The following is a 27,699-nucleotide window of genomic DNA, read 5'->3' on the forward strand; positions in this document are numbered from 1 at the left end:
TTCTGTGTTGGGAGAAGTTGGCTCTGATGTGTGTTTTTTGAGCGCTGGGTGTTTGATGTTTTCTTCGAAGAGATTCCATGGTGTTTCCTTGTTCTGTGGCTGTCCATGGGAAGACCAGTCTCAGGGTTGTTTACTTCTATACATACATACGTTGATAATAAATGTACTTTGAACTTTGATTTTCTTCACAAACATTGTTCCACCTTGTAACTAGATGTTGCAGGCAGCTAAACTATGTTCCTACACCCACATGTTAGCCGTGAAGAAATTCATTTTTTTTTAAAAAAAAGGATTACCTATTATTCCTCTAGAATTCAGACACAGCATCCTGACTTTGAAAAAATAGTCACTGTCCCATCGCTGTCATTAGGTCTATAGCTTGGAACTCTCTACCATTTCACATTTTGAGTGTACCTTCACCACAAGGACTGCATGGCTTCAGGATAATATAACACCGAGACCATAAGACGTAGGAATTAGGCCTTTTGGCACAGTGTCTGCCCTGCGATTTAATCATGGCTGATGTAGATAGAACATAGCACATTAAAACAGGTCCTTTAGTCCACAAAGTTGTGCTGAACCAATTAAATTAGTAATCAAATTGTCAACTAAACTAACCTCTTTTGCCTACACAATGTCCACATCCTTTCATTTTCTACACATTCTATGTTTCTTTAAAGTCTATGTTTCTGGCTCTATCACCACCCCAGACAGTGCATTCCAGGCACCCACAACTCTATCAAAAGCCTGCCCCTCATATCTCCTTTGAAATTAACCCCGCTCACCTCAAATGCATGCCCTCTGATATTATACATTTCAACCCTTGGCAAAAAAACATTATCTATCTACTCTATCTCTGCCTCTCATCATCTTAAACCTCAGCCACTGCCGCTAGAGAGGACGTGAAGGTATTGGCCAAGGCCCTAGCAATCTCTTCTCTTACTACTCTCACTAACCTGGGGTATATCCCATCAGACCCTGGGTATGTACCCACCTTAATGCCTCTTTAAAAGACCCAATACAGCCTTCTCCTTTGCTTTAAAATGCCCTGGTATAGCAATACACTCTACACTCATCTCCCTATCCCCCATATCCTTCTCTTTGGTAAATACTGATGTAAAGTACTCATTAAGGACATCACCCATATCCTCCACATCGAAACAAATGTTTCCTCGTTATCCATTAGAGGTCCTTCCCTCTCTCTAGTGATCATCTTGCACTTGATATATGTATAGAATGCCTTAAGATTCTCTTTAATCCTACTTGCCAAGGACTTTTCATGGATTTATTTTCACTGCCTTCTCCCTGTAACCTTTGATGCCCTTACTAACCAAGAGCCTCTGCTTTAAATATACCCAATAACTTGGCCTGGACAATGATTTTCACAGATTAACCACCCCCAGTTTAGAGAAACTCTGTTTTAAGGGAACATTCTTCTATTCCGAGGCTGACCCTCTGATCCTAGCCTCTCCCACTATTGGAAACATCCTCTTCATGTTCACTCAGTCTAAGCTTTCAATAGTTGTTTCAGTGAAATCCGTCCCCTCCCCCATCCCTCATTTTACTAAACAGTTCCGGAGCCATCAAACACTCCTCATACGTTAACCATTTCATTCCCAAGATCATTCACATAAACCTCCTCTGTTCCACTTCCGAAGCCAGCACATCTTTTAAGACAGGGGGCTCAAATCTGCCCATAATACTGCAAATTAACGTCTTATAAAGCCTCAGCATTACATCCTTTCTTTAATATTCTAGTCCTCTGGAAATGAATGTTAACATTGCATCTGTCTTCCTTACTACCGCTCAAACTGCAAGGTAACCTCTCAAGTCCCTTTGCAACTCAGATTTCTGAATTTGCTCCCCATTCCACCTGCCATGTCTTTGGTCGTTCTGCTCATCTGTCCAAGTATTTCTACAGACTTACTGCTTCTACAACATTACCTGCTCCTCCTATCTTTATATCATCCACAAACATGGCTACAAAGCCATTAATTCTATCATCCATATAATGTGAAAAGTAGTGGACCCAATACTGACCCCTGTGGGACACCACTAGTCAACGGCAGCTAACTAGAAAAGACCGCTTTATTCTCAATCCTTGCCTTCTGCCAGTTGGCCAATGTTCTGATCATGCTACCACCATTCCTGTAGTATTACAGGTTCTTATCTTGTTAAGCAGCCTCATGTGCGACACCTTGTCAAAATCTTTCTGAAAATACAAGTAAACAACATCCGGTGATTCCCCATTGCCTATCCTGGCTGTCACTTTCTCAAAAAACTCCAACAGATTTTTCAGGCAAGATTTCCCTTTAAGGAAACCATGCTGACTTCATTCTATTTTATCAAATGCCTCCAAGTACCCCAAAACCTCATTCTTTGCAATAGCATTCAGAAATGAGCAATTATGTTTGCTACACACACACATTGCTGGAGGAACTCAGCAGGCCAGGCAGCATCTATGGAAAAGAGTACAGTCAATGTTTCGGGCCGAGACCCTTCAGCAAGATTCAAGAGTGTATAATGTCATTTTCAGTAGATAAGTGTAAAGGAGAAAGAAATTGTTACTCCCGATCCTATATTGTACAAAATACTAAGAATTCAATAATAAAACTCAATCAATATAAATACATGAGACAGTTTATATACATAGATTGCTTGAATGTCCATAAAGTGACACTAGACACAGGAGTGTCTGTACATGAAGTGACTGGCAGGAAATGATAAAGTAGTGGTGGTTGGGCTGTGGGGGAGGGGGTGGTTTAGTGGGTGGAGGTGTTGGTCAGCCTTACTGCTTGGGGAAAGTTAAGGTTTTTTAAGTCTGGTGCTCCAGGTGTGGCTGCTACGTAATTTCCTCCCTAATGGGAGTGGAACAAACAGTCCATGGGCAGGGAACAAACCTTCATGACATCGCTGCCCTTTTTCCGACACCCTTCTGTATACATGTCTCTGATGGTAGGTAGTCTGGTGCTGGTGATGCACTGGGCAGTTCTGATTACCTGTTGTAGAGTCTTGCAGTGCAATTTCCACACTGGGTAGTGATACAGCTTATTAGGATGCTCTCTACTGCACATCAGTAGAATGATGCAAGTATAGATGTGCATAGTCCTATTTTCATCAGATAGACTGGCAGCTAAATTCTCCTGCTTACCCATCCTTGGGTCAACCAGATCCTCCTGAATATATTTTTTATTCAGGGCCTGTAACCAGGGTGTTAAGCTGGTCACTAAAAATGGCAGGGTCACTAAGTATGTTAGTCAAGATTGAATGATATTATCGGACTCCAATCATAAACTTCATTCTGAGCAGAGAAGTCTTCTAATGATTCAGTAAATGAAGATGGATAAAGTTAGACGTTAAGAAATACTAAGGGTTAATAATATTAAAATAACTGAAATATTATCATCCTTTATTTTACATTTCAATATTGATTAGGTTAGCATCCAACTTTTTAAAATATTTATATTAGCAAATAGTATACATTCATTCATAACCAAGATTAGTTTTACTAAATGTTTTAAGCTTAGGATTTTCAGATGCGTTTCCAAATATATTTTAGCATGACCGTCCTGCCTTCAGATCCATTATTTTTAACCAAGCTCTGTTCATTTGGATAGCAACCAATCAATTTATCGTACAGCCTTAAGCATCATTGCACTAAATCCTTTCTGACATTAATGCTGAATATGTAGCCAACCGAGAAAGAATTTTGATCTGTAGCAAGACTACATGCTCCAGTTACTGAATGCCTTTGTTAGTTTACTAACTAGCTGGAGGGTGAACTAAGAAAGGTCAACATTTCTAGCACACAACTTCTTTAGTTACTGTTTGATAGATTTGCTGAGTATACCCACAGGAAAATGAATCTCAGGGTTGTGTATGGTGACATTTAAGTACTTTGATAATAAATTTGCTTTGAACTTTGAAGACCATGAAATTTCTATTTTGCGAAATCCATCTGTCCATATAACGTGCCACTATTTCTCTCTGAAGTCCTCATACAGTTACTTTCCTGTCATAGCCTTAGGCATCTGACTCTGCCACAGAAATTGCGGGCAGACCCAGTCATAAATAAGTCCTTTGTAACTGTGACTGGGGGCTGTCTACCTCCACCAACAGCAGAACTCATCCTTGATCATGATATTCTGCTCTAATAATTCTGTACCATGGTCCAGTTCAGTAGGAATGGAATCACTTGTTTAACTCTTATTTATCCCTAACTTTTTAGGTAAACCCTGAAAACTGAGGGTGACTTTCTTCCACTCTGGTTTTGTGGGCTGACGTGGCTAATGCGACAAATGTGCAAATAACAGATGTTTTCACACGTGGAGCATGTGATACCACTGATACAGATAAATGGGTGGCCTAGGAGATGTTCCACTCTTTCCCATCTCTTTTGCAGGGACTCAGCCTTCTCCTGTTTGGTTGTTGGTTTGTTATGAGCCGTGTTGTTTGACGTGGGCAGTCATGGTCTTTGCATGTTCTTGGCAAATTCTTTCCTCAGAAGCAGTTTGCAATTGCCTTCTTCTGGGCAGTGTCTCAACACTACTCCAAGTGCTCCTTCTCCATTTAAAGCCTGTCAATTTAATAAGGACCAAAGGATTTCCATTACTGAACACTACTCCCATCTACACTGTTGCATCACCTCCATTTCAGAGATTATCTGCTTGGAAAACCCTAAAGTCTGATGTAAAGTTCTACTCCCAACACAATATATATTTTGGACAAAGCAAGCAAAATAAATTCCAGCCCATCTTGTTTCAAGTTCCTCCCACATCCAGATTTTACAGAAAAGGACGGAGTGGGATACCAACCCACTCTCAGGATGCAATTTCCTCATTTACAAATTTAATGAGGCTGCATATCTCGAATTTTTTCGCTTTTCTCGACTTCATGGCAGATGGCCAAGATACTTTGGCTTTTGGGATACTAGCATCAAAAGGGAGGCTGCCATAAAGAAAATCTGCACTTCTGCAGTACTGACAGTGAGCTCGTAACTCAGGATTGTTCCCTTATGGCTCACAATCAGCCTTGTTACTCTGCCAGCGTTTGTAACCCCACTTACACTTCTTCCACTCCATTATTTTGCAAGTTACTGGTTGAAAGCTATTCATGACAGGACACATCATGTCACATTTTGTCCTACTCATGGTATACAGGACTCACAACTACTACAAGGTCATAAGGTAGTACAGCATGGAAGTCCCTATAAAGGACTGCAAGAACAGCCGAGAGGATCATAGGGGTCTCCCAACCATCCATCAGGGATACTTATCAGGAGCGCTGCATACCCAGTGCCCTTAGTATTATGAAGGATCCTACTCATCCATCCAGCATCCTCTTCCTTTTCTACCATCAGGCAGGAGACTCCGATGCATAAAGACAAGAACAGTCAGGATGGGAATTGTCTTCTTCCCCCAGGCTATTAGGCTTCTGAATTCCCTGCCGCATCACATTTGAAGTGTCACGGGTTCATCTGTTTGGGACCTGACAATATTTAACTAATGCACTTTACTTTGTTTATCTATGTGTAATTCATTTGAAGATTTCACTCACAACACGCTGGAGGAACTCAGCAGTCGGGCAGCATCAGCGGAAAAGATCGGTCGACGTTTTGGGCCGGAACCCTTCGTCACCTCACAACAAGCTGGAGGAACTCAGCAGGTCGGGCAGCATCAGTGGAAATGTCAACCAATCTTTTCCACGGATGCTGTCTGACCTGCTGAGTTCCTCCAGCGTGTTGTGAGTGTTGCTTTGACCCCAGCATCTGCAGATTATTTTGTGTCATTTGAAGATTTAATTCTTACTTTCCTAAATTATTGTTATGTCTTCCACTGTGTTTTACACTCTGGTCCAGAGAACCATTGTCTTATTTGCCAGTATACATGTATATAGTTAAATGACAATAAACCTGACGACTGGATTTATCAGGATCAGGATCAGGTTTATATCACAGACATATGTCATGAGATTTGTTAATTTGGCGGCAGCAGTACAATGCAATACATAATAATAGAGAAAAATTATGTATAAAGGTCCAACTCTGGTTTGACTTCACACTCACACAACACTCCCACTTATCTAGATTAATTGCCATTTTGCCTTGCCTTGGCCCAGTTACCGAGTTGATCAAATCCCTTTTAACTTTTGATTACCCTCTTCACTGTGCATGAATTTATTGATCTACAAACTTACTGACCGTGCCTTCAAATTTCTCATATGTAAATGATAAAATCAGTCATATAGTATGTTGCATATATAGCTTGTTCAAAGTGCAGCAGCAAGAATCTTAACCAAAAAAGAAAATCTGAACATTTATCAGCAGTTCTGGTGACATTACACGGGCTGCCTGTGTCCTTTAGGATCAATTTTAAAATGCTCTTAATTGTATTTAAGCCTCTGAATAATCTAGCCTTCTGCATATTTCGGAGAATCTCTGCCTTTACATCCCTAATCGTAATCTTAGATCTGTGAACACTGGTTTGCTTTGACCCAGACGTATAAGAACTGGTGATGTGACTCTTTGCTCTTATGCACCAAAACTCTGGAATACTCTCCTGACTGAGATTTGCCAGGCTAAAGCTGTGGAATGTTTCAAAACATTTCTAAAAACCTACTTTGCTAATTTGGACTACATATAGGATTACTTAATACCTGTTGAAGTTGATTACATTTGTATAATTTGGTATATTCGATTACATTTTATTCTGCATAATGTTTGTCTTTACTTACAGTATCAAGCAAAAGTCTTAGGCACATGTAAAAAAAATCTGTAAAGCAAAGATGCTTTCAAAAATAATGAAGTGTTTATAAACATCAAAAAAATGACTGTAAAGAGCAGAAAGCAATAAAAAAAAACTAGATAAAGTCAATATTTGGTGTGACCACCTTTTGCCATTAAAACCACATCAATTCTCTTAGGTTTTTTATAAGAAGATCGGCTGGTAAATAGTTCCAAGCGTCTTGGAGAACTTGCCACAGTTCTGCAGAATATGACTGTCTCACTTGCTTCTGCCTCTCCAGGTAATCCCAGACAGCCTCAATGATGTTAAGATGAGGGCTCATGGAGGCCATACCGTCTGAAACCATATAAAAAAAATCTAAGGTGCCCAAAACTATTGCACAGAACTGTATGATTTTTAATTTTGTCTCATTTTTATGACTATTGATTTATTCTTACAATCTATGCACTTCAAGCCTGCATCTTAATGTATAAAAGGTGCTATATAAATGTAGTTATTATTATACATACGTTGAACTTTTGAACCAACAATGGGCCCAGCACAAATCGCTGTCACAGGCCTCCAGTCCATAAAATAACCTTTCGTCATCACTCTCTGCTTCCTACCATCACGTCAATTATGTGGGCATTTAGCTGGCTGTCCTTGGATTCCATGTGACCTACCGATCTAGACTAGCTTTTCATGTGGGAACTTGTCAAGGGCCTTGCTAAAGTCCATATACACAATGTCTACCATCCTGCCCTCATCAATCCTCTTGGGGAGTTCTTCAAAAAGTTTTCCAACAGATCTGTGAGACATAATGTTAGTGTTGTAGCTCTAGTGAAAATGTTTATTGAAAACAGCTAATTTGGAAGAACTCTTCAGGATTATAGCCATGATAGTGTCGTGGTGTACAGATTGTTCTGCATCCAGTGAACTCATTTCTGAACATAACTGCAAAAGACCAATGTCTGTGATGATAGGGATCTTAGATGGAGGATATGACAGATCCTTGGCACTTGAGGGTGAAGATCAATATGAACCAAAGCCTTGTTTGATCCTACTTTCATTGAAGCCTACTAACCCAGATGGCTGTGGGATGCCTATACTTTAAGTTTCCAGTGTCTGCAGTTTTTTTAAAAAAAAGCATTTACGGTAATATTCTGACTAATTATACCTTCCAGTCATTCACATGCTCATGGATACACTCACGGCCACGTTATTAGGCATATCTGTACAACTGCACATTAATACAGATATCCAATCAGCCAATTATATGGCAGCAACTCAATGCATAAAAGCATGCAGTCATGGTCAACAGGTTCAGCTGCTGTTCAGAACAAATGTCAGAACAAGGAAGAAATGTGATCTGACTTTGACTGTGGAATGATTGTTGGTGCCAGACAGGGTGGTTTGAGTATTTCAGAAACTGCTGATCTCCTGGGATTTTCAAGCACAACAGTCTCTAGCATTTACAAAGAATGGTGTGCAAAAACAAAACAAAAATCCATTGAACAGTAGTTCTAAGAGTAAAAATGCCTTGCTAATGATAGGGGTCGAAAGAGAATGGCTGAAATGGCTGAAGCTGACAGGAAGGAAACAGTTACTCAAATAACCATGTGTTACAACAGTGAAGCATTTCTGAACGCACAACACATTGAATCTTAAAGTGGATGGGTTACAGCAGTAGAAGACCACGAATATAAATTCAGTGGCCACTTTAATAGGTACAGGAGTTATCTAATAAAAGTGACTACTGAGTGTATGTGCCCTGATGAGTTTGTCTCCAGGAACGGCAATAATGAACATAAATAACTATAGTCCTTGCCAGCTGGACAAAGATGAAAGGCCAATAAAGGAGAATTGTATGTCAAAAGGCAACAGACAGGTAAAGGATACTTATTAATTCTGTCTCAAAACACAGGAGATCATAAGTGGCTCTTAGTAACACAATCACCAAAAATCTTAGTAACACTATGCATAAACCATTTAAAAAAAACAACTAAGACTTGTAAACTAATGCAGATGCTTGGTTCTTGCTTTAAGTAGTTAGTTTCACTGACCAGAAACATGTTGAGATCAACTAAATTCACAATTTAAGGAAATAGTTTTAAAAATGCATAATGGATAACTCCCTATATTAACAGGAACAGTTCATCAACAAACAAAATGAAGACTAGCAAGTGACAGGTAATATTTTAAGATTTATCACAATATTTTTCAATTTGAATAAATATTAAAAGAGTTATTTCTGGCAACTTCAGTGCACTATGAAGCAGTCTGGAGTCAGCTGATGCAAATCTGGGAAGAGTCAGTTCACATTCGTTAGGATTTGTAAATATGGAAGTCACCTAAATTTTCAATTCCATTTCAATGCAGCCTATTCTTAATTTACATCCATTTAATGAACTGAAAATGAGGAAATATTTCTGCTATACCAGTTACTGGAGTTTAATCTGACCCATGAGTTTAAATTACTATGAGCAACATTATGAATTGAAAGTCAGAAACTGGTGCACACTAAGGCTTGCAATGATTCTGTTGAAAGCACAGCTCCATTTTACAACACAAAACTGAAATAGCCTTCATTTCTCTTACTGCAACATGATCTTCTGGAGGGACAATCTGGACAACACATGCTATTCTGTGAGGCAAAAAAAAAGGCAGTGCAAATTCACTGTACATTTAAAAATTGACTTAAAAGATAAAGCAATGCAAATTGTCTTTCATCCAAATGTAACTAAATCCTGGCCACTTACTGTATCGCCAATTTTGAGCTCACCACATTTTCGAACTCCAGGACGTGAAACACCATCTTGACAGATAGCTGTGAGGGACAGGTCAAGGTCCTCTGGCTTATCCCATACCGTCAGCTCAACCTTTGATCGGATACTCTGGATTAAGAAAACACATTCTTTAATATCAGTGCAACAAAAAGTACTCAAAGCCATAGGGTCAACAATTCCAGTTTAACATAGCAGTAACTGTAAATTAAAATCCAGTTCAGTCTTTCAGGCTTTCCTTGCTCCCTGTTTTGCTCTATCTCTGTTTCTGCCTTTTACCTGACCAGTACTGCAATATACCTCATAAATGACATTCCCTAACCCTTCAGTCCTATGCATCACTAAGAGGAATATGCAGTCCTTGATCTCTCCCTGTCTCACTTTTAAAATCCTCCAATTTGGCAGACATCTCCTTACCTGCAAGCGGCCCCTCCCAATCAAAAACACAAGAGATTCTGCAGATGCTGGAAAACTAGAGTCACACAAGATGTCGGAGGAACTCAGCAGGTCAGGCAGCATCCGGGGAGAGAAATAAAGGGTCGATGTGTTGGGCTGAAGCCCCAATCAACCTCTGCCTGTCAAAACTTCCAAAACTTTAATTTATAGATCAGTCCTAACATTTTTCAGATCAGAGCTATTTTAAAACTAAAAGGATTATAGCCAGCAGTCCCAAGCTGACATGCTGTAGCTTGCCCTGCCTTATTTCCAACAGAGGGCTGAGTGTTGACATCTCTCTAATAGAACAATCTACATGCGGCTTGAGAAATCTCCATCTTATCCAATACTGCCCCACCCCGAAACAGGAATCTTTATATCATGAATGGTGATTCCAATTCTAGACAAATCTGGCTGCTACCAGTTGCAGAGGTGGTAACACTGCCAAATCCCGGCTTGTCTCGGGTCCACTGGACTCCATGTGATTGCAACAATAGAGTGGATTGACAAATATGCTATAGATGTGTTGAAATTAGAAATAAAACACATTATAAGTATTCAGCAGGTCAGGCAGCATCGGTGGAGAGAAACAGAGCCCACATTTTTCATTCATGACCTTTCATCAGCACACAGAATATATTTAGGAAAACAAATATGACTGCAGATGACGGAATCTGAAACAAAATGGAAAATCTGGAATAATAGATGAGCTGATTGGAACCAGGGAATTGGAAACAGTCTACATGGAGAAGGGCATCAGGGATAATTTTCCAGTAACATCCGTAGATTCCTTCGGAAACACTGGCCAAACCTAACTCGTTGGTTCATGATTAAAATAAAACTTGTTGAAACAAACTAAAAAATTAAAAGACTAGGTAGTATTTTGTGGCGTCCAGCAGCTTGGTTAAAATTGTAAAGCTAGCTTCTGCTGCTCAGCCCCAAACAGAGAAGGCTTTAATTGTCTGGAAACTATCGCCTGGTAGCACTCACATCTACAGTGATGAAATGTTTTGAGAGATTGGTTATGACTAGACTGAATTCCTGCTTCAGCAAGGACACGGAGCCATTGCAATTTGCCTATCGCCACAATAGGTCAACAGCAGACACAATCTCAATGGCTCTTCACACGGCTTCAGACCAGCTGAACAACACAAACACCTACGTCAGGATGCTGTTCATCGACTATAGCTCAGCATTTAATACCATCATTCCCACAATCCTGATTGAGAAGTTGCAGAACCTGGGCCTCTGTACCTCCCTCTGCAATTGGATCCTCGACTTCTAACCGGAAGACCACAGTCTGTGCGGATTGGTGATAACATTTCCTCCTCACTGACGATCAACACTGGCACACCTTGGAGGTGTGTGCTTAGCCTACTCTATAGTTACTCTCTATTCTTTAGTTCTACTCTATATATATATATACATGACTGTGTGGCTAGGCATAGCTCAAATACCATCTATAAATTTGTTGTTGATACAACCATTGTTGGTAGAATCTCAGGTGGTGACGAGAGGGCATACAGGAATGAGATATGCCAACTAGTGGAGTGGTGCTGCAGCAACAACCTGGCACTCAATGTCAGTAATACGAAGGAGTTGATTGTAGACTTCAGGAAGGGTAAGACCAAGGAACACATACCAATCCTCATAGAGGGATTAGAAGTGGAGAGAGTGAGCAGCTTCAAGTTCCTGGGTGGCAAGATCTCTGAGGATCTAATCTGGTCCCAACAAATTGATGTAATTATTAAGAAGGCAAGACAGTGGCTATACTTTATTAGGAGTTTGAAGAGATTTGGCATGTCAACAAATACACTCAAAAACTTCTATAGTTGTACCCTGGAGAACATTCTGATAGGCTACATCACTGTCTGGTATGGAAGGGCTACTGCACAGGACCGAAGGAAGCTGCAGAAGGTTGTAAATCTAGTCAGCTCCATCTTGGGCACTAGCCTACAATGTACCCAGGACATCTTTAGGGAGCAATGTCTCAGAAAGGCATCGTCCATTATTAACGACCTCCAGCACCCAGGGCATGCCCTTTTCTCACTGTTACCATCAGGCAGGAGATACAGAAGCCTGAAGGCACACACTCAGCGATTCAGAAACAGCTTCTTCCCCTCTGCCGTCCCATTTCTAAATGGACATTGAAGTTTTGGACACTACCTCACTTTTTAAAAAAATAAACAGTATTTCTGTTTTTGCACGTTTTAAAAATCTATTCAATATACATAATTAATTTGATCGATTTAAGTGCCAGACCGAATTGGAAATGTCAGGTATGGGTGAATTGAGGTGGTGGGGATGGGCCTGGGCCTGAAAGCATATCGAAGAGGTATGGCCACAGCTTCAAAAGTTAATTAATATCAGGCTACCACTCAAATATTCATCCTGAATGTTTGCTCAGTTTGTTAGTGTAGTCACAAATGCCAAACCCAAAAGTATAAAATTCATACAAGACATATCAAACTCCTGATGCAAAAACATCCTTGTGTTTCTAAGTGGGCCTCTTGTTCAAATGAATTCCCATGGTTAGCCTGAAATACTTAAAGGAACACAAGTAATCTGGATGAGCATTTTTCAGCCATGAATATTTCACATGGCTTGATTTCTTACACTTACAATTCCATCCTCAGGAGATGGAATTCTAGCTGATTAAAGCAGGTAGGGTTAGAATTCCATGGCACAGTTAAAACTGAGGATGGAATCCAGATATATTGAGGTTCAACCCCAGTTTACGTGCACTGGAAATCCTGAACTTGAGATAAACACGTCTTAAAGCTCTCCTCAACTTGCCAAAATCTCACATCAACAACACATAACATCTGGGAACACTCCTTGAAATATCCGGCAATCCTGCCAAATATAATACCGGACAACCAACACTTAAAAATTCACTCCCAGGTCAGCTAGCATCTTGAATTGGCATATTGCTATTGCTTCATAATTGGCAAATCAAAATTCTGAAGATCAGTACCAAAGGGACCAAAAGGCTCCTTGGGAATACCATCTCAACAAGGACTGATCAGTTTATGCAAGCCCTCAGCTTACCAAGGGCAATTAGGTAGCATTAAAATCTAGCCAAGCAATAACATGGAAACATTAAAAACAACAATATCACTAGCATTGAACAAATTCCCAAGCATTGCTAAGACAATCCTAGGTTTAGCTCTGAACCAAGTGAGGGACAGTGCAAAACAAAACTGATTACTTTTACACATTAGGTAGCTAGACTGGATATTGAACTTTTCACTGTTGGACTTCGGCCACATTCCACCGAGTTACAACCGTTGGCGGCACGGGAGGTCGTTCCTGCCTGTGGCCATCGAACGTGCAGCTCCTCCCGTGGAGGGTCAGACACCCTGAGCCAATAGACTGGTCCTGGACTTACTTTCCATCTGGCATAGTTTGCATTTTGTTGTTTGATTGTTGGGTTTTTTTGTAATGCTATACTTACGCTCTATTCTTGGTTGGTGCGGCTGTAACAAAACTAAATTTCCCTCGGGATTAATAAAGTATATCTATCTATCTATCGTTTTAAATAATAACATTTAAGTGAAGCGCTACTTAATACAAAGTCACACTTCTAACAGTCTTTCGACTGGACATGAATCCAGGGGAGGTAGTGAAGATAAGCTCACATTACCTATTAAATGCTCTGAAAGTCTCAAGTAGCATCTGACAACCAAGTCCAGCTTCTGACCTTTACGTGTGACTTAGCTACCAAGTCCGGTGGAACAATTTCTACAAAGGCGGGTTACCGGCACCTTAAAGAGAGTCACTTCAAGAAAATGGGGCTTGTCAGTCATGATTAGCAGCTCATCCAGAAGAAGGAAAGCTCTGGTTTCAAACCTCCGCTGCCTTGCAGCTATCCCCACTCATGGGGAAGGCCTTGGGAGTAAACCCTGAGGATATATCGGGAGCTGGGATCCCTAACGCGGTCCTACTTTGAGTCCAATTCCGGCTAGCAACTCCTGTCATGCCACTGGTGCCAAACTGTATAGGTTTCTGCCATTCCTTTGGATTTATCAACTTGGTGGTGAGGGGGAGCCTGTTGCATGGGCAACAGATTGCTCTCCATATTATACTGCTTGTACATCACATAGACAGCTAGGACACATGGTAGAATCTAACCAACAGAGGGGCCTCATAGTGACAAGACATGGAAGATCAATATCAAACAGCTGGGGATAATAAATACTTTCATTCTGTTTTAAATTTAATTCTCATTATCAAAGAACAAGGAGAGTACAGCGATGGTAATATATTGAATCTACTCAATATTTATTCAACTATGAGAATGATTACATTTTAAACCACTTATAAACTACAAGTAGCTTAATCTGCCCTCAGTTTGGAATGGAAGGATTAAGATTGAAAACTGCAGCTATTTCATAACTGCTAAGTTTCTCAGTATTTTAAGTCATCTGACAGAGAATCATAAAGCTTTGATACAATGATATAGGAAGGAATTGTAAGCAACCAAATGCCTTCTGATGAGATTAGTAAAACAACAGGAATTGGACCTTGAAGCTGAGTGCTGTCTGGATAAAGAATGCCTGTGTTTTACTGTGCTTAAAATTTCAAGCAGAAGATATAAAACACATTATTCTGTCCCTGATAACAATGCTAGTTCTTCATCGCTCTCAGCAGAACTGTATTTTATTTGTGATATTTGCTCTTCTGCGATGCTAATCAGAGGGCTACTCTGGTAAGATTCTGGTTAGGCCACACTTGGAGTATTGTGTCCAGTTCTGGTCACCTCACTATAGGAAGGATGTGGAAGCATTGGAAAGGGTACAGAGGAGACTTACCAGGATGCTGCCTGGTTTAGAAAGTATGCATTATGATCAGAGATTAAGGGAGCTAGGGCTTTACTCTTTGGAGAGGAGGAGGATGAGAGGAGACATGATAGAGGTGTACAAGATAATAAGAGGAATAGATAGAGTGGATAGCCAGCGCCTCTTCCCCAGGGCACCACTGCTCAATACAAGAGGACATGGCTTTAAGCTAAGGGGTGGGAAGTTCCAAGGGGGATATTAGAGGAAGGTTTTTTACTCAGAGAGCAGTTGGTGCGTGGAATGCACTGCCTGAGTCAGTGGTGGAGGCAGATACACTAGTGAAGTTTAAGAGACAACTAGACAGGTATATGGAGGAATCTAAGGTGGGGGCTTATGTGGGAGGCAGGGTTTGAGGGTCAGCACAACATCGTGGGCCGAAGGGCCTGTACTGTGCTGTACTATTCTATGTTCTATAAGATGGAGGTGTTTTCAGAAGAAGAGGCTTCAACAGGGCCAACCAAAGGCGCTATTGTCTTTTTCAAGCCTTTTTTTTAAATCATTGTAAGACCCTGTTGGACATCAAGAACTTAAAAGTACTGCAGCTCTACCCCATTACGGAGTTGCCCATTGGCGGAGAAGAAGCTGATTTCAGTGCAGATCATGCTGCTGCCTGCATGAGAAGGGTATCGTGGAGTCAGTGCATGAAGGCGGTGTGCTGCCTAGCAGTGAGTAATTTGTCTTAGTTGCTTTTCTTGTGTTCGCAAGACTCTGCTGGATTTCGATCATGTAGAATGCTGTGGATTTACGTCACACATACATGTAGTGTTGAGGCCAAAAAGTCTCACTTTAGTCTATCCGACCACAAGACCTTTTTCCACATCTTTACAGCATCTTACAGGAAAGAGGCCAGAGAGGGGAAAAGAAGGTTTTAAAAAAAACAGGAAGGAGAAATCAATATTTATGCCATCAGGTTGGAGGCCACCCAGAGGAATTACCAAGTCTTGGCAAAAGAAAAGTTATATTTAAATCTGGTTACTGGCAGTTCCTGGATTTGTCTGTAGAAACCGGGAGCTAGACAAGATGAATTTGCATTAATTTATATGTTTCTGTATGCAGTCTCAGTGCATATCAAAGCAGTTTACAGACAATGCAATCACACATGTAGTTTCTGAGGTTTTAAATTTTCAAACACTCAGATCCCACAGGGAAATACTTTGTAAATAACCTGTAGTAGTGTCTTCAACACAATAACAGCTTCATATTATGTACAAAACCACATTTAATATATTGATTACTCAAAAAGGAAATGGCAAATGGAGTTATACTTATTAACTGGGTGATGGGGTGGAGGTACATCTCTACCAAAGGAGGTGTAAGGCGCTCTTTCCCTCCGCTAGCCTACAGGTCACCCCTGCGCAAGGTGTAGCATCTGCTGAACCACCCCACCCCACACCCAGTCCAATTAGGGGCACATAAAACCGTGGGAGCAGTTGGTGGATGGTGGTATGAGCAGCTGGTGCACATCACAAGCCCTGATTATGCAACCAATGACGCCAGGCAGACAATCTCTGAAGAGTACTGATAATGGCTGGGGTCAACCATCTTGTAAAGACACCGCCCAGAAGGCAATGGCAAACCACTTCTGCAGAAACATGGTTATAGGATAATGATAGCCCATGGCATACGATGCAGCACATGATGGTGATGATGATGATATAAGGTGCAATACCTCCCTACAGCTAGATCTTTTCACTTAGCACCAAGGCTGAGGGTAGCCGAATGAGCACAAGGACACTGGAGCAAAATTAGGCCATTTGGCCCATTGAATTTGCTCCGCCCTTCCATCATGGATGGTTTATTATCCCTCTCAAACCCGTTCTCCTGCCTTCTGCCTGTAATTTTTGACACTCTTACTATTCCAGAATCTATCAACCTCCGATTTAAATATACCCAATGACTTGGCCTCCACAGCCACCTACAATGAATTCCACATATTCACCACCTTCTAGCTAAAGATATTCCTTCTCATCTGTGTTTTCAAGGAACATCTTTATATTCTGATGTTGTGCTCTCAGTTCCTAGACTCTCCCACTATAGCAAACATCTTCTCCACATCTGCTCCTTTCAATACTCAGTGGTTTCAGTTAGATTCCCCCCACCCTCATTCTTCTGAACGCCAGCAAGTACAGGCCCAGAGCCATCAAATGCTCTTCATACCCTAACTCTTTCATTCTTGGGATCATTGCCAGGAAATTCCTCCGGACTCTCTCCAATGTCAGCACATTCTTTCTTAGAAAAAGGACCCAAAACTGCACACAATACTCCAAGTGAAGTCTGACCAATGCCTTATGAAGCCTCAGCGTTACATCCTTGCTCTTATATTCTACTCCTCTCAAAAGGAAAGCTAACATTACATTTGCCTTCCTCACCACCAACTCAACCTACAAACTAACCTTTAGGGAATCCTGCACAAAGACTCCAAAGTCCCCTTGCACCTCTGATTTTTGAATTTTCTCCTCAGTTGGAACATTGTACTCTTAAAAAGTGAACAGCTACAACTTCAAGCTTGGTTAAAATAAGGCAAATGATTGACACTGATCAGGCATTAGTCCAATGATGAAAATTCAAACCAGAATCGTTAAGCTAGGAGACCAAAATAATATTGAAAAAAAACTTTCATAAAGACCTAAAGCGTGAGGAAACATTTTATTGATAACAAATAAATCATGCAACCTGACCCCAGAACTGCCAAAGTAAAAGCATCTCCACTTGGAGATTTGGGGCTGCGTGGTTAGCACAATGCTTTACAGTACAGGTGACCCAGGTTCAATTTCTGCCACTATCTGTAAGGAATTTGTACATTCTCCCCATGGCCACATGGGTTTCCTTCGGGCGCTCCAGTTTCCTCCCCCAGTCCAAAGACCTACCAGTAATTGATCTTTGTAAATTTTTCTGTAATTAGGCTACTACAAGTCAGGGGATTGGTGGGCTGCATGGCTTGAAGGGCCACAAGGGCCTATTCTGTGCTGTATCTCGATAAATTGAATATAAAAACAAGGAGATAATGCTGAAGCTTTACAAGACCCTACTCAGACTGCACTTGGAGTATTGTCGACAGTGTTGTCATTGGAGAGAGTCCAGAGGATGTTCATGAAGATTATTCTGAGAATGAAAAGGTTACCACATGAGGAGCATTTGGCAGCATTGGACCCGTACTCACTGGAATTTAGAAGAATGCATGGGGATCTCATTGAAACCTACCAAATACTGAAAGGACTCATTTGCGTGGATGTGGAGAGAATGTTTCCTCTGGTGCAGGTATCCAGAACTAAAGGGCACAGCCTCAAAACTGAGGGTGTCCTTTTAGAAGTAAGGAAGAATTTTTTTAGCCAGAGAGTGGTGAATCTGTGGAATGCTCTGCCACAGACTGCGGTGGAGGCCGAGTCCGTGAGTATACTTAAGGCAGAAGTTGATAGATTCCTGATTGGCTGAGGCATCAAGCAATATGGTGAGAGGGCAGGTATGCGGTTGAATGGGTCTGGGACTAGCCATGATGGAATACAATGTTGGGAAGTATATGCACATTAGCTAGTAGGCCAGATTTCGGAACTGCTTCTTTCCAACTGCGATAAGACTGCTGAACGGATCCTGACCCGGACCTGCCTCTCGGTTTTTTTGCACTACCTTACTTTCCATTTTTCTATTTTCTATTTATGATTTATAATTTAAATTTTTAATATTTACTATCGATTTGTAATCCAGGGAGTGGGAAGCGCAGAATCGAATATCGCTGTGATGATTGTACATTCTAGTATCAACTGTTTGGTGACAATAAAATATTAAGTATAAAGTATATGCACTTTGGTGGAATAAATGAACAGACAGAGTAGTACTTTGATGGGGAGAGAATTCAAAATGTGGATATACAAAGGGACTTGGGAGTCTTTGTGCAGGATACTCTAAAGGTTAACCTCCAGGTTGAGTCAGTGGTGAAGAAGGCGAATGCAATGTTGGCCTTCATTTCTAGAGGAATATAAGAGTAGGGATGTGATGTTAAGGCTCTATAAGGCACTCGTGAGACCACACTTGGAGTATTGTGTGCAGTTTTGGGCTCCTTATTTAAGAAGGGATATACTGATGTTGGGGAGGGTTCAGAGAAGATTCACAAGAATGATTCCAGGAATGAAAGGGTTACTGTATGAGGAATGTCTGGCAGCTCGTGGGCTGTATTCCCTGGAGTTCAGGAGAATGAAGGGGGATCTCATAGAAATATTCCAAATGTTAAAAGGCTTGAACAGATTAGATATGGCAAAGTTATTTCCCATGGTAGGGGAATCTAGGGCAAGAGGGCACAACTTCAGAATTGAAGGACGTCCATTTAGAACAGAGACTCGGAGAAATTACTTTAGTCAGAGGGTGGTAAATCTGTGGAATTTGTTGCCATGAGCGGCTGTGGAGGCCAAGTCACTGGATGCATTTGAGGTACAGGTATATAAGCTCTTGATTTGGCAGGGCATCAAAGGGTATGGGAAGAAGGCAGGGGAGTGGGGATGACTGGAAGAACTGGATCAGCCCATGACTGAATGGTGGAGCAGACTTGATGGGCTGAATGGTCTAGTTTTGCTCCTATATTTTATGGTCTTATGGAATGGTGGAATGGACTCGATGGGCTGAATAGCCTAATTTTGCTCCTATGTCTTATGGTCTAAATAAATAAGTAAATAAATACACAGATAAATAAACTTGGTGATCCCACAGCTTATCACAGAAATTCACTGGTGATGTTGCAAAAGAATATAGTCACAAAATTCCAATAGCTTTCTGTTGTTCTTCACATAAAAATTTGTGCATCTCATTACCCCACCATAAGATATCAATAATAAACAAAAACCAACTTACACTGTAAGCATTGACAATCAGTTGGATGATATTCTTTGAATCCTTGTCAAGGATTTCTACAGTTGTCCCAGGAATCAGTTTGGTAAAATTCTTCAGAGATAGAAACACATATAAGCATATTGGCATAGAGAGTTACAAACACATTTGGATCGAGGAGGGAGCAGAATACATCCAATACCTTGTAAAGTATATAGTGGGACTGGGTCACAGCAAATATCAAATGAATGTTGTTTTCTGCCAGCTTTTCTCCCAGAAGTGCAAGTGATGGATAGTCCTACAACCAAGAGAATAAGAGAAAAGTGAAGCACATCCTTCATCTGTAAGCAGAATACCACCTCACAGTTTCAAACAGCATTATATATTTGTGATTACACATCCCTAGATATTAGAGGATTGGTAAATGTTACTATCCAAAACACACTGAGTGCCACTTGTTCAAAATGCTTGGGGCCAGAAGTGCTTCAGGTTGTGGAATTTTTCCAAAAAATAGCTTTAACATTTTTAAAAAAATTATTATTATCATTGATATAATGTTTAGCTTGGTTGATAGTTTAACTCTTATTATACATATTGATATGTTGATTATTTTAATTTTTTTTTGTTGTTGATTTTCAATAATAATTAATAAAAAGATTTTAAAATGAAATAAAATGTAATTTTTCAGATTTTGGAATAAGACAGACCATAAGATATAGGAGCAGAATTTGGCCGCTTGGCCTATCAGCTCTACTCCACCGTTTTATTATGGCTAATCCATTTGCCTCCCATCCCCAATCTCCTGCTTTCTCCCCATATCCTTCATGTCCTGACTGATCAAGAATCCATCAACCTCTGCCTTAAATATACTCAATGACTTGGCCTCTGCAGCAGCCTGTGGCAATAAATTCCACAGAGTCACCACTCCATAATGAGATAGCTTGGGATCACTATCATTACCGACTCTGAATGTATGTGCTACTGGCAAGCAGCCTTTGCCTTACACTTGTCCATCACACATATGTACTGATTAAGCGTATTAGATTTTCATCAGCGACGATCTTGGCAAACTAAATGAATGTCTCTTCTGCTTCACGATCAGCAGTTGTTTGATCATCACAAATATGTAAAAATTTTACGCCATGCCTTTTCTTAAATTTCTGCAAGCAGCCTGCTGAATATTCACAACTACCTTCAATTTCCAGTTTGTCGTGATAGATCTTTGCTTGTTTCATTGTCAGCATTCTGTTAAGCAGCATATATTCACTCCAACGCTGATGAATCCACTCTCTCGATGCACGAACAAAATCTTCGTTTTTCACTTTGCGCAATGTTTTTCTGTTTTTCATTAATTTCTGTTCATTACAATGCGAAGTCATGTCTCAGAACTGTCTGTGGTGTGCATCGCCTGGGAACCTTCTCAGCGCCCTGTGTAGTTTTCCATTTGTGATGTCATGTCAGCGCTTTAAAAATTTTGGATTTCAGAGGCTTTTGGATTTTAGAATTTCAAATAAGGGGTACTCACCCGTACTGCTAAAATGGCACCTTTTTTCAAGAAGGGGCACAAGAACATTTCAAATAGCTGTGTGGTACAAACATCAGTAGCAGGTAAAACATAGAACACTACAGCACCAAAACTAATTAAATGCCTAACTAAACTAATTCCTTCTGCCTGCATAATATCCATATCTCTTCATTCTCCACACATTTATGTGCTTAAAACCCTCTCACAAATTTAGCCTCCACTAACACCCCTGGCATTGCCTCCAAGCACCCACCACTCTGTGATTATCCAAGATGGTGGAGCGGACAGTCACAGTGGCTTACAGCTCCTCAGTCCAACCGAACTTCTCCTCAATTAAACGGTACAGTGGACAGGGGCTCTTTAGAATGTGTACCAGGAGTGTGCAGCTTACCGATTTTGAACACTTCAAACATCTGCTGTTTGAGATCGCGAGAACACTAGCGATCAAGATTGTTACAATTCCACTGTGAGGTTGGACATCAGCAGAAGGATGCAAATGACGATGAAGGCAGAAGTACTCTTACTGTTTTAAGTATTTAAAAAAAAATTAAGCCATACCACATGCTTTGTAAATATCTGTTTTGCTCAGACTGGTGGAGCACTGCAATCTCATTGTCTTCAGCAATGACAATAAAGTTCTATTCCATTGTATTTCTAAATTATCCCTACCAGCAGCCAGTTCTGCACCTGCTCATTCACCTCCTCCCTCATCTCCTTTCAGGGCCCCAAACAGTCCTTCCAGGTGCGACAAAACTTCACCTGTGAATCTGCTGGAGCCGTCTATTGTGTCTGGCACTCCCGATTCGGCCCCCTCTACACTGGTGAGACCCATTGTGAACTGGGGGACTATTTTGTTGAGCACCTCTGCTCCACCTGCCAAAAATGGAACTTCCCGGTGATCAAACATTTTAATCCTGATTCCCTTTCCCATTCAAACATGTCGATATATGGCCTCTTCTTCTGGCAAGATGAGGCCACCCTCAGGGTGGATGAACAATACCTTATATTCCATTTGGATAGCCTCCAACCTGATGGCATGTATATTGATTTCTCTTAATGAAGTTTAAGGGTGTTAGGGAAACAAGAAATGATTCTCTGATTCTGGTAAATAGCAGGTTAAAATTAGGGGCCAGCTTGTGTATGCTCTGTTCTGTGAAGCATTGGAGAGACTGTCCTTGACTGAAAAAAAAGTGCCTTCAGTTTTTTTTAAAACGACTCACAGCTGTCCCTTTGAGAACGATCTGTGGGCTGTATTCACACATGCTGCATACATCAAAGGTTATGGGGATAAGGCAGGAACTGGATACTGATTGTGGATGATCAGCCATGATCACAGTGAATGGTGGTGCTGGCTCGAAGGGCCGAATGGCCTACTCCTGCGCCTATTGTCTATTATCATATCTTATGAGTTCACATATTGATCTACGTTCCCAACTCTGTCAATTCAACTTTTACTGATAAGGCAAGAATTTGTCTGAAATTAAAACCCATGATTTAGTGTACTCTCTTATCTAAGTAATTAAGTTTAGCTGTAACTGATTTGGTGGGAATATCCATGAAACTGACTGTTCTTTGCTTTGTCAGTTCTATAAAATGTCATGTTCCCGAGTGTTAGACAGAAAGCTCGTTTCGAGCCACCAGAGAGACAGAAATCCTGAGAAAACCTCGGAGCCTGAACATGACAGAAATCCTGTCTCTCTCATGTTCGGGCTCCGAGTTTCTCTCGCTGGCTGAATTCAAACAAATGAACAGGTGAAAAGCTGAAGTAAGGACTTGTGCGTGGTGTGATGACTTGGTCCGGCAAATTTAAGTTTACACCCTTTCCAGTTAAAAAAAAACTCTCCTCCTCCTATTTTCTTCTATTCCCCACTCTGGCCTCTTACCTCTTCTCACCTGCCTATCAGCTCCTTCAGAATCCCCTCCACCTTCCTTTTCTCCTATGGTCCACTCTCCTCTCCCAACAGATTCCTTTCTCTCCAGCCCTTTATTTTCCTAATCATCTGGGTTCACCTATCCTTCCAGCTACCCTCTTTCCCCTTTCCCCAGCTTTTTATTCTGGCATCGTTCCTCTTCTTTTCCAGTCTCAGCCAGAAACATTGACTGCTTATTCATTTCCACAGACGGTACCTAAACTGCATCTACCCTTTGAACTTAGAGCCAAAGGTAAGGTCCCACCCATGCCAGGCAGGGTAGAGTGGCCCACTGGTCCTCCAGGTTTGGGGTTCAGCTCAGGGCTAACAACCCTGACTGGTAAAACAAAACTGTTACGGAAACAGCAATGAAGAATCGTTCTACATGTGATTGCGATGATATTCCTGAGTCTCCACCCGAGACTTGCATGGCTGTCAGTAGAGAAAACTGAGAAGAAACTTGGAAGGAAGACTGAATACGGCCAGAAATGGAGGACCTTCATTGCTACCCTAAGTGGCGACGGTCATAACAGGCAGCAAGTTATTAATTTTATGGAAGTATTGAACAACGATTGAAAACCATTAACATCTGCTATTTTCTCTGCTGGAAATACGCATCACTTTAAATCATGCAAACTTAGCATTTATCTGACATACTGTCCCTCTCTTTTTTAAGCAAGTTTCTTATAGCCTGTGGGTTAGATGCAATTCATTTCACTTGTCTAGTGTTTAGCTTTTACATTCTTCCTTTTCTGCATTTGTCTGTCTGTTCTTATAGAAAGCCACTGTTCTTGTATCTCTTTATTCTTTACCATAATTCCACCTGTCAGAGCTCTTCAATATGAAACAAAATGCCTAGCTGCTCATTACACTGACCTTGAATAATCTACATCTACACTGAGCCACTAAACTATCTCAATTGATGCTGTACTGAGGATCATTGAGACATCTTACAAAAGGACCATTGTTGTAAAGAACAAAAATCGCTGAAGGAATTCAATAGGGCAAGCAGCATCTGTGGGTGGGAAGGAATTATATCAGAACAGAGTGAAGAGGGAAGGCAGCAGAATAAAGTGGAAAGAGGCAGGGGAAAGGCAGGGTAGAGTAAGTGATACGTAGACCGAGAAGGTGTAAAGGATGATGGGTAGGTGGGACTGGAGGCTCGACAGCTACTGTTATACAACCCTGGGTAATGACACCACTAATGAACAGGATTCACTAATATCTGGGATAGTGGGGTGGGGGGGAGAAGCTGGAGAAAATGGGAGGGGTGGACTGGAACAGAAGGGAGAATAGCTCCCAAGAGAAAAGAACTACTCTAAATTGGAAATGTGAATATTCTTACCATTGGTTGTAGATTACCCTTGTGGAATAAGAAGTGTGTGTGTGTTTTTTTTTAAGTTTGTGCTTGCCTTACCCTGTAGGTGGACAAGGTTGGGGAGGGAATAGGAAAGGGAATGGAAATGGCATTCATGAAGGAGCTCTGGGTGATCGCTCTGGACAGAGTTCACGGACTCTGCAAATGGAGCGCTTCAGTCTGTGGACAGCAAGCCATTGGGTACATTTAAGGGGTACAAATTCCACCGAAATGCAGAGAACAGCACCAGTGCAGTCGCTGATGTACAGTACTTTGCAAAAGCCTTAGGCACATAAATATAGCTAGAGTATTTAAGACTATTGCACAGTACTGTAATTTTGGGTATTGCACTGCACAGCTGCCGTTAAAAAAAAAGAAATTTCATTATATATGTGAGTGATGATAAAGCTGATTCTGATATGGGCCCTCTATTGTAGACTGAAAGTGGGAAGGGGGCAGGGAGGGGGGAATCATGGTTGGGAAAATGGGAAGAGAGAGAGGAGGGAGTGGGAAGGACCAAAGAGATATTCTGTAATGATCAATAAACCTTGCCTGGTGCCTCAGGGCTGGGTGTGTCTGCATCCACCTCACCAACTCCCCCCCCCCACCCCTGGGCACTCCTTCTCTGCCACCTGTCCCACATCCCTCCCGCAGCATTCCATCCTCACCATTTCCAACATCCTTTGCTCCCGCCAGATTTACAAACTCGCTCTTTGCTCCACATTGACATATAATACCATGCAAAAGTCTGAGACAACCTCGCTATACATCCACTTGCATAATGAAGAAACAGCTACGAAGAGGTGCCAGAGTAGGTTTGGAACAAGGACTGCTCCACACAGCCAAAAAAGTCACAAACATAGGTACAACTACGATTTGCAGGAAACGAGAGGGATTAAGAAAAGTTGTTCAAGTAAAAACAAGTCCGCCAGGTGGCTGGAAGTATTAGAGCAGGGCAGTTGGTTAGGTGCTTGATGCAGATGGAAGCTGAGCACAACAAGAATTCCTATGGGGTATGGGGGAGGGGGTGGAGATGGATAAAGACTGGACATGCATAATTGAAATGGAGCAGTGGTGGCTGGATCTCAAACTAGCGGAGAGAATGTCGGGCATCACAAATGTATTTAGGAAAGGACTAGACAAGGGGAGGCACAGAAAGTCAGTTATAAGGAGATATGTTCAACTAGGCAAGAGCAAGCAGAAACAATGCATTTCTCTGGACAGAGGTGAGAAACAGAAGCGAGTCACGCAGGGTTGGGAGAATTCGTTTGCAATTAGCATCCTTATTCTCCATGGGTGCTGGATAGCTGCGAGTATACTGTATGCCATTCTTGTGCATAATAATTTCAAAACATACATCTACCATTGCACATTTTAACATGAACGCAAGCAAATACAAACAGAAAGAGCTCTGTGTGAAATCTGCATAATAACAAAACACTATATAACAACCATTATTGATTCACAATTGAATCCAAAATAATCCCAGAGAAACCCAACATCTCATTTGTGTACCATTAGTTTTTCTTCCCCTCGAAAAGAGAAAGAGTGAATTCTAATTAATACCAAATCAAAACACAGTCAGATGTATCACAGAAGACAGAAAATTAACTTGATATCTTACATATAAATTTTGGATGGCAGGGTGAAGGTATTCTCTACCTACGGAGGTGTAAGGCACTCCTTCCCTCCGCCAGACTGCAGTCACCTTTGGGAAAGGTGTAGAACCTGTTTAGAACCCCCCCCTCCACCCCCGCCCCCCCCCCGCAATCAGGGTCACGTGAAGCCATGGGAGCAGGTGGTGTATATCACAAATCACTGACGCCAGGTAGACAACCTCTGAAGAATATTGATAATGACTGGATTTACCCGTCTTGTAAAGACACTGCCCAGATTAAGGCAATGGCAAATCATTTCTGCAGAAAAATTTGCCAAGAACAATCATGGTCAAAGACCATAATCACCACATAATGATGATGACTTATAAATTTACAGACTTTGCTGTGCAAATATATTGATGTGCAGGACAGAAAATAATGCATGAAGGTTAACAGGGCCACTTATAATATTAAGATTACTGTATTATAACTGTGAAATATTTAGAAGTGTTTGTAGCTTCACATTGGATGAAGAAAAAAAGTCAAAACAAAAATAGTGTTGAATATAGTACAGAATATAAAACATTTGCTTTATTTACCACTTGTACAATACAAATACCCTGCTACAGGATGCTGTAATCTGAACATCTTCTTACCTACAACATCTATCGCCTACAGCAAGGGTTCCCAACCTTTTTTACGCCATGTTTCCCCTACCACTAACCCAGGGTTCCATGGACCCCAGGTTGGGAACCCCTGACCTAGAGGAACAAGGGCAGAAAATGCACAGGAACATCAAAGAACATGTGTAACATTATACAACCTTGTGATTTGTCTCCTTATCAGCAGCCACAAAACAAAGAAACCCGAAAGAATCCATCAAACAAAAGAGACCATTAAATTTTCAAAAGGCTTTTGACAAGGTCCCACACAGGAGATTAGTGTGCAAACTTAAAGCACACGGTATTGGGGGTAAGGTATTGGTGTGGGTGGAGAATTGGTTAGCAGACAGGAAGCAAAGAGTGGGAATAAACGGGACCTTTTCAGAATGGCAGGCGGTAACTAGTGGGGTACCGCAAGGCTCAGTGCTGGGACCCCAGTTGTTTACAATATATATTAATGACTTGGATGAGGGAATTAAATGCAGCATCTCCAAGTTTGCGGATGACACGAAGCTGGGTGGCAGTGTTAGCAGTGAGGAGGATGCTAAGAGGATGCAGGGTGACTTGGATAGGTTGGGTGAGTGGGCAAACTCATGGCAGATGCAATTTAATGTGGATAAATGTGAAGTTATCCACTTTGGTGGCAAAAATAGGAAAACAGATTATTATCTGAATGGTGGCCGATTAGGAAAAGGGGAGGTGCAACGAGACCTGGGTGTCATTATACACCAGTCATTGAAAGTGGGCATGCAGGTACAGCAGGCGGTGAAAAAGGCGAATGGTATGCTGGCATTTATAGCGAGAGGATTCGAGTACAGGAGCAGGGAGGTACTACTGCAGTTGTACAAGGCCTTGGTGAGACCACACCTGGAGTATTGTGTGCAGTTTTGGTCCCCTAATCTGAGGAAAGACATCTTTGCCATAGAGGGAGTACAAAGAAGGTTCACCAGATTGATTCCTGGGATGGCAGGTCTTTCATATGAAGAAAAACTGGATGAACTGGGCTTGTACTCGTTGGAATTTAGAAGATTGAGGGGGGATCTGATTGAAA

At 41.3% G+C, this 27,699-nt stretch overlaps 1 protein-coding gene across 1 annotated transcript in view; it reads right to left on the reverse strand.

Moving 5' to 3' along the window:
* The window catches only part of itgb5 (integrin, beta 5), a 135,244-nt gene that overhangs the window by 66,365 nt on the left and 41,180 nt on the right, over window positions 1–27,699 (reverse strand). The window contains exons 7-9 of the mRNA XM_063052418.1: window positions 19,799–19,894; window positions 19,621–19,710; window positions 9,482–9,616 (exon numbers count right to left, since the gene is read on the reverse strand). Of these exons, the coding sequence (XP_062908488.1) occupies window positions 9,482–9,616; window positions 19,621–19,710; window positions 19,799–19,894 (321 nt within the window). The remainder of the gene's footprint in view (window positions 1–9,481; window positions 9,617–19,620; window positions 19,711–19,798; window positions 19,895–27,699) is intronic.

This window comes from Mobula hypostoma, chromosome 6, assembly GCF_963921235.1.
Source record: "Mobula hypostoma chromosome 6, sMobHyp1.1, whole genome shotgun sequence".
In the NCBI taxonomy this organism is placed as follows: domain Eukaryota; kingdom Metazoa; phylum Chordata; class Chondrichthyes; order Myliobatiformes; family Myliobatidae; genus Mobula; species Mobula hypostoma.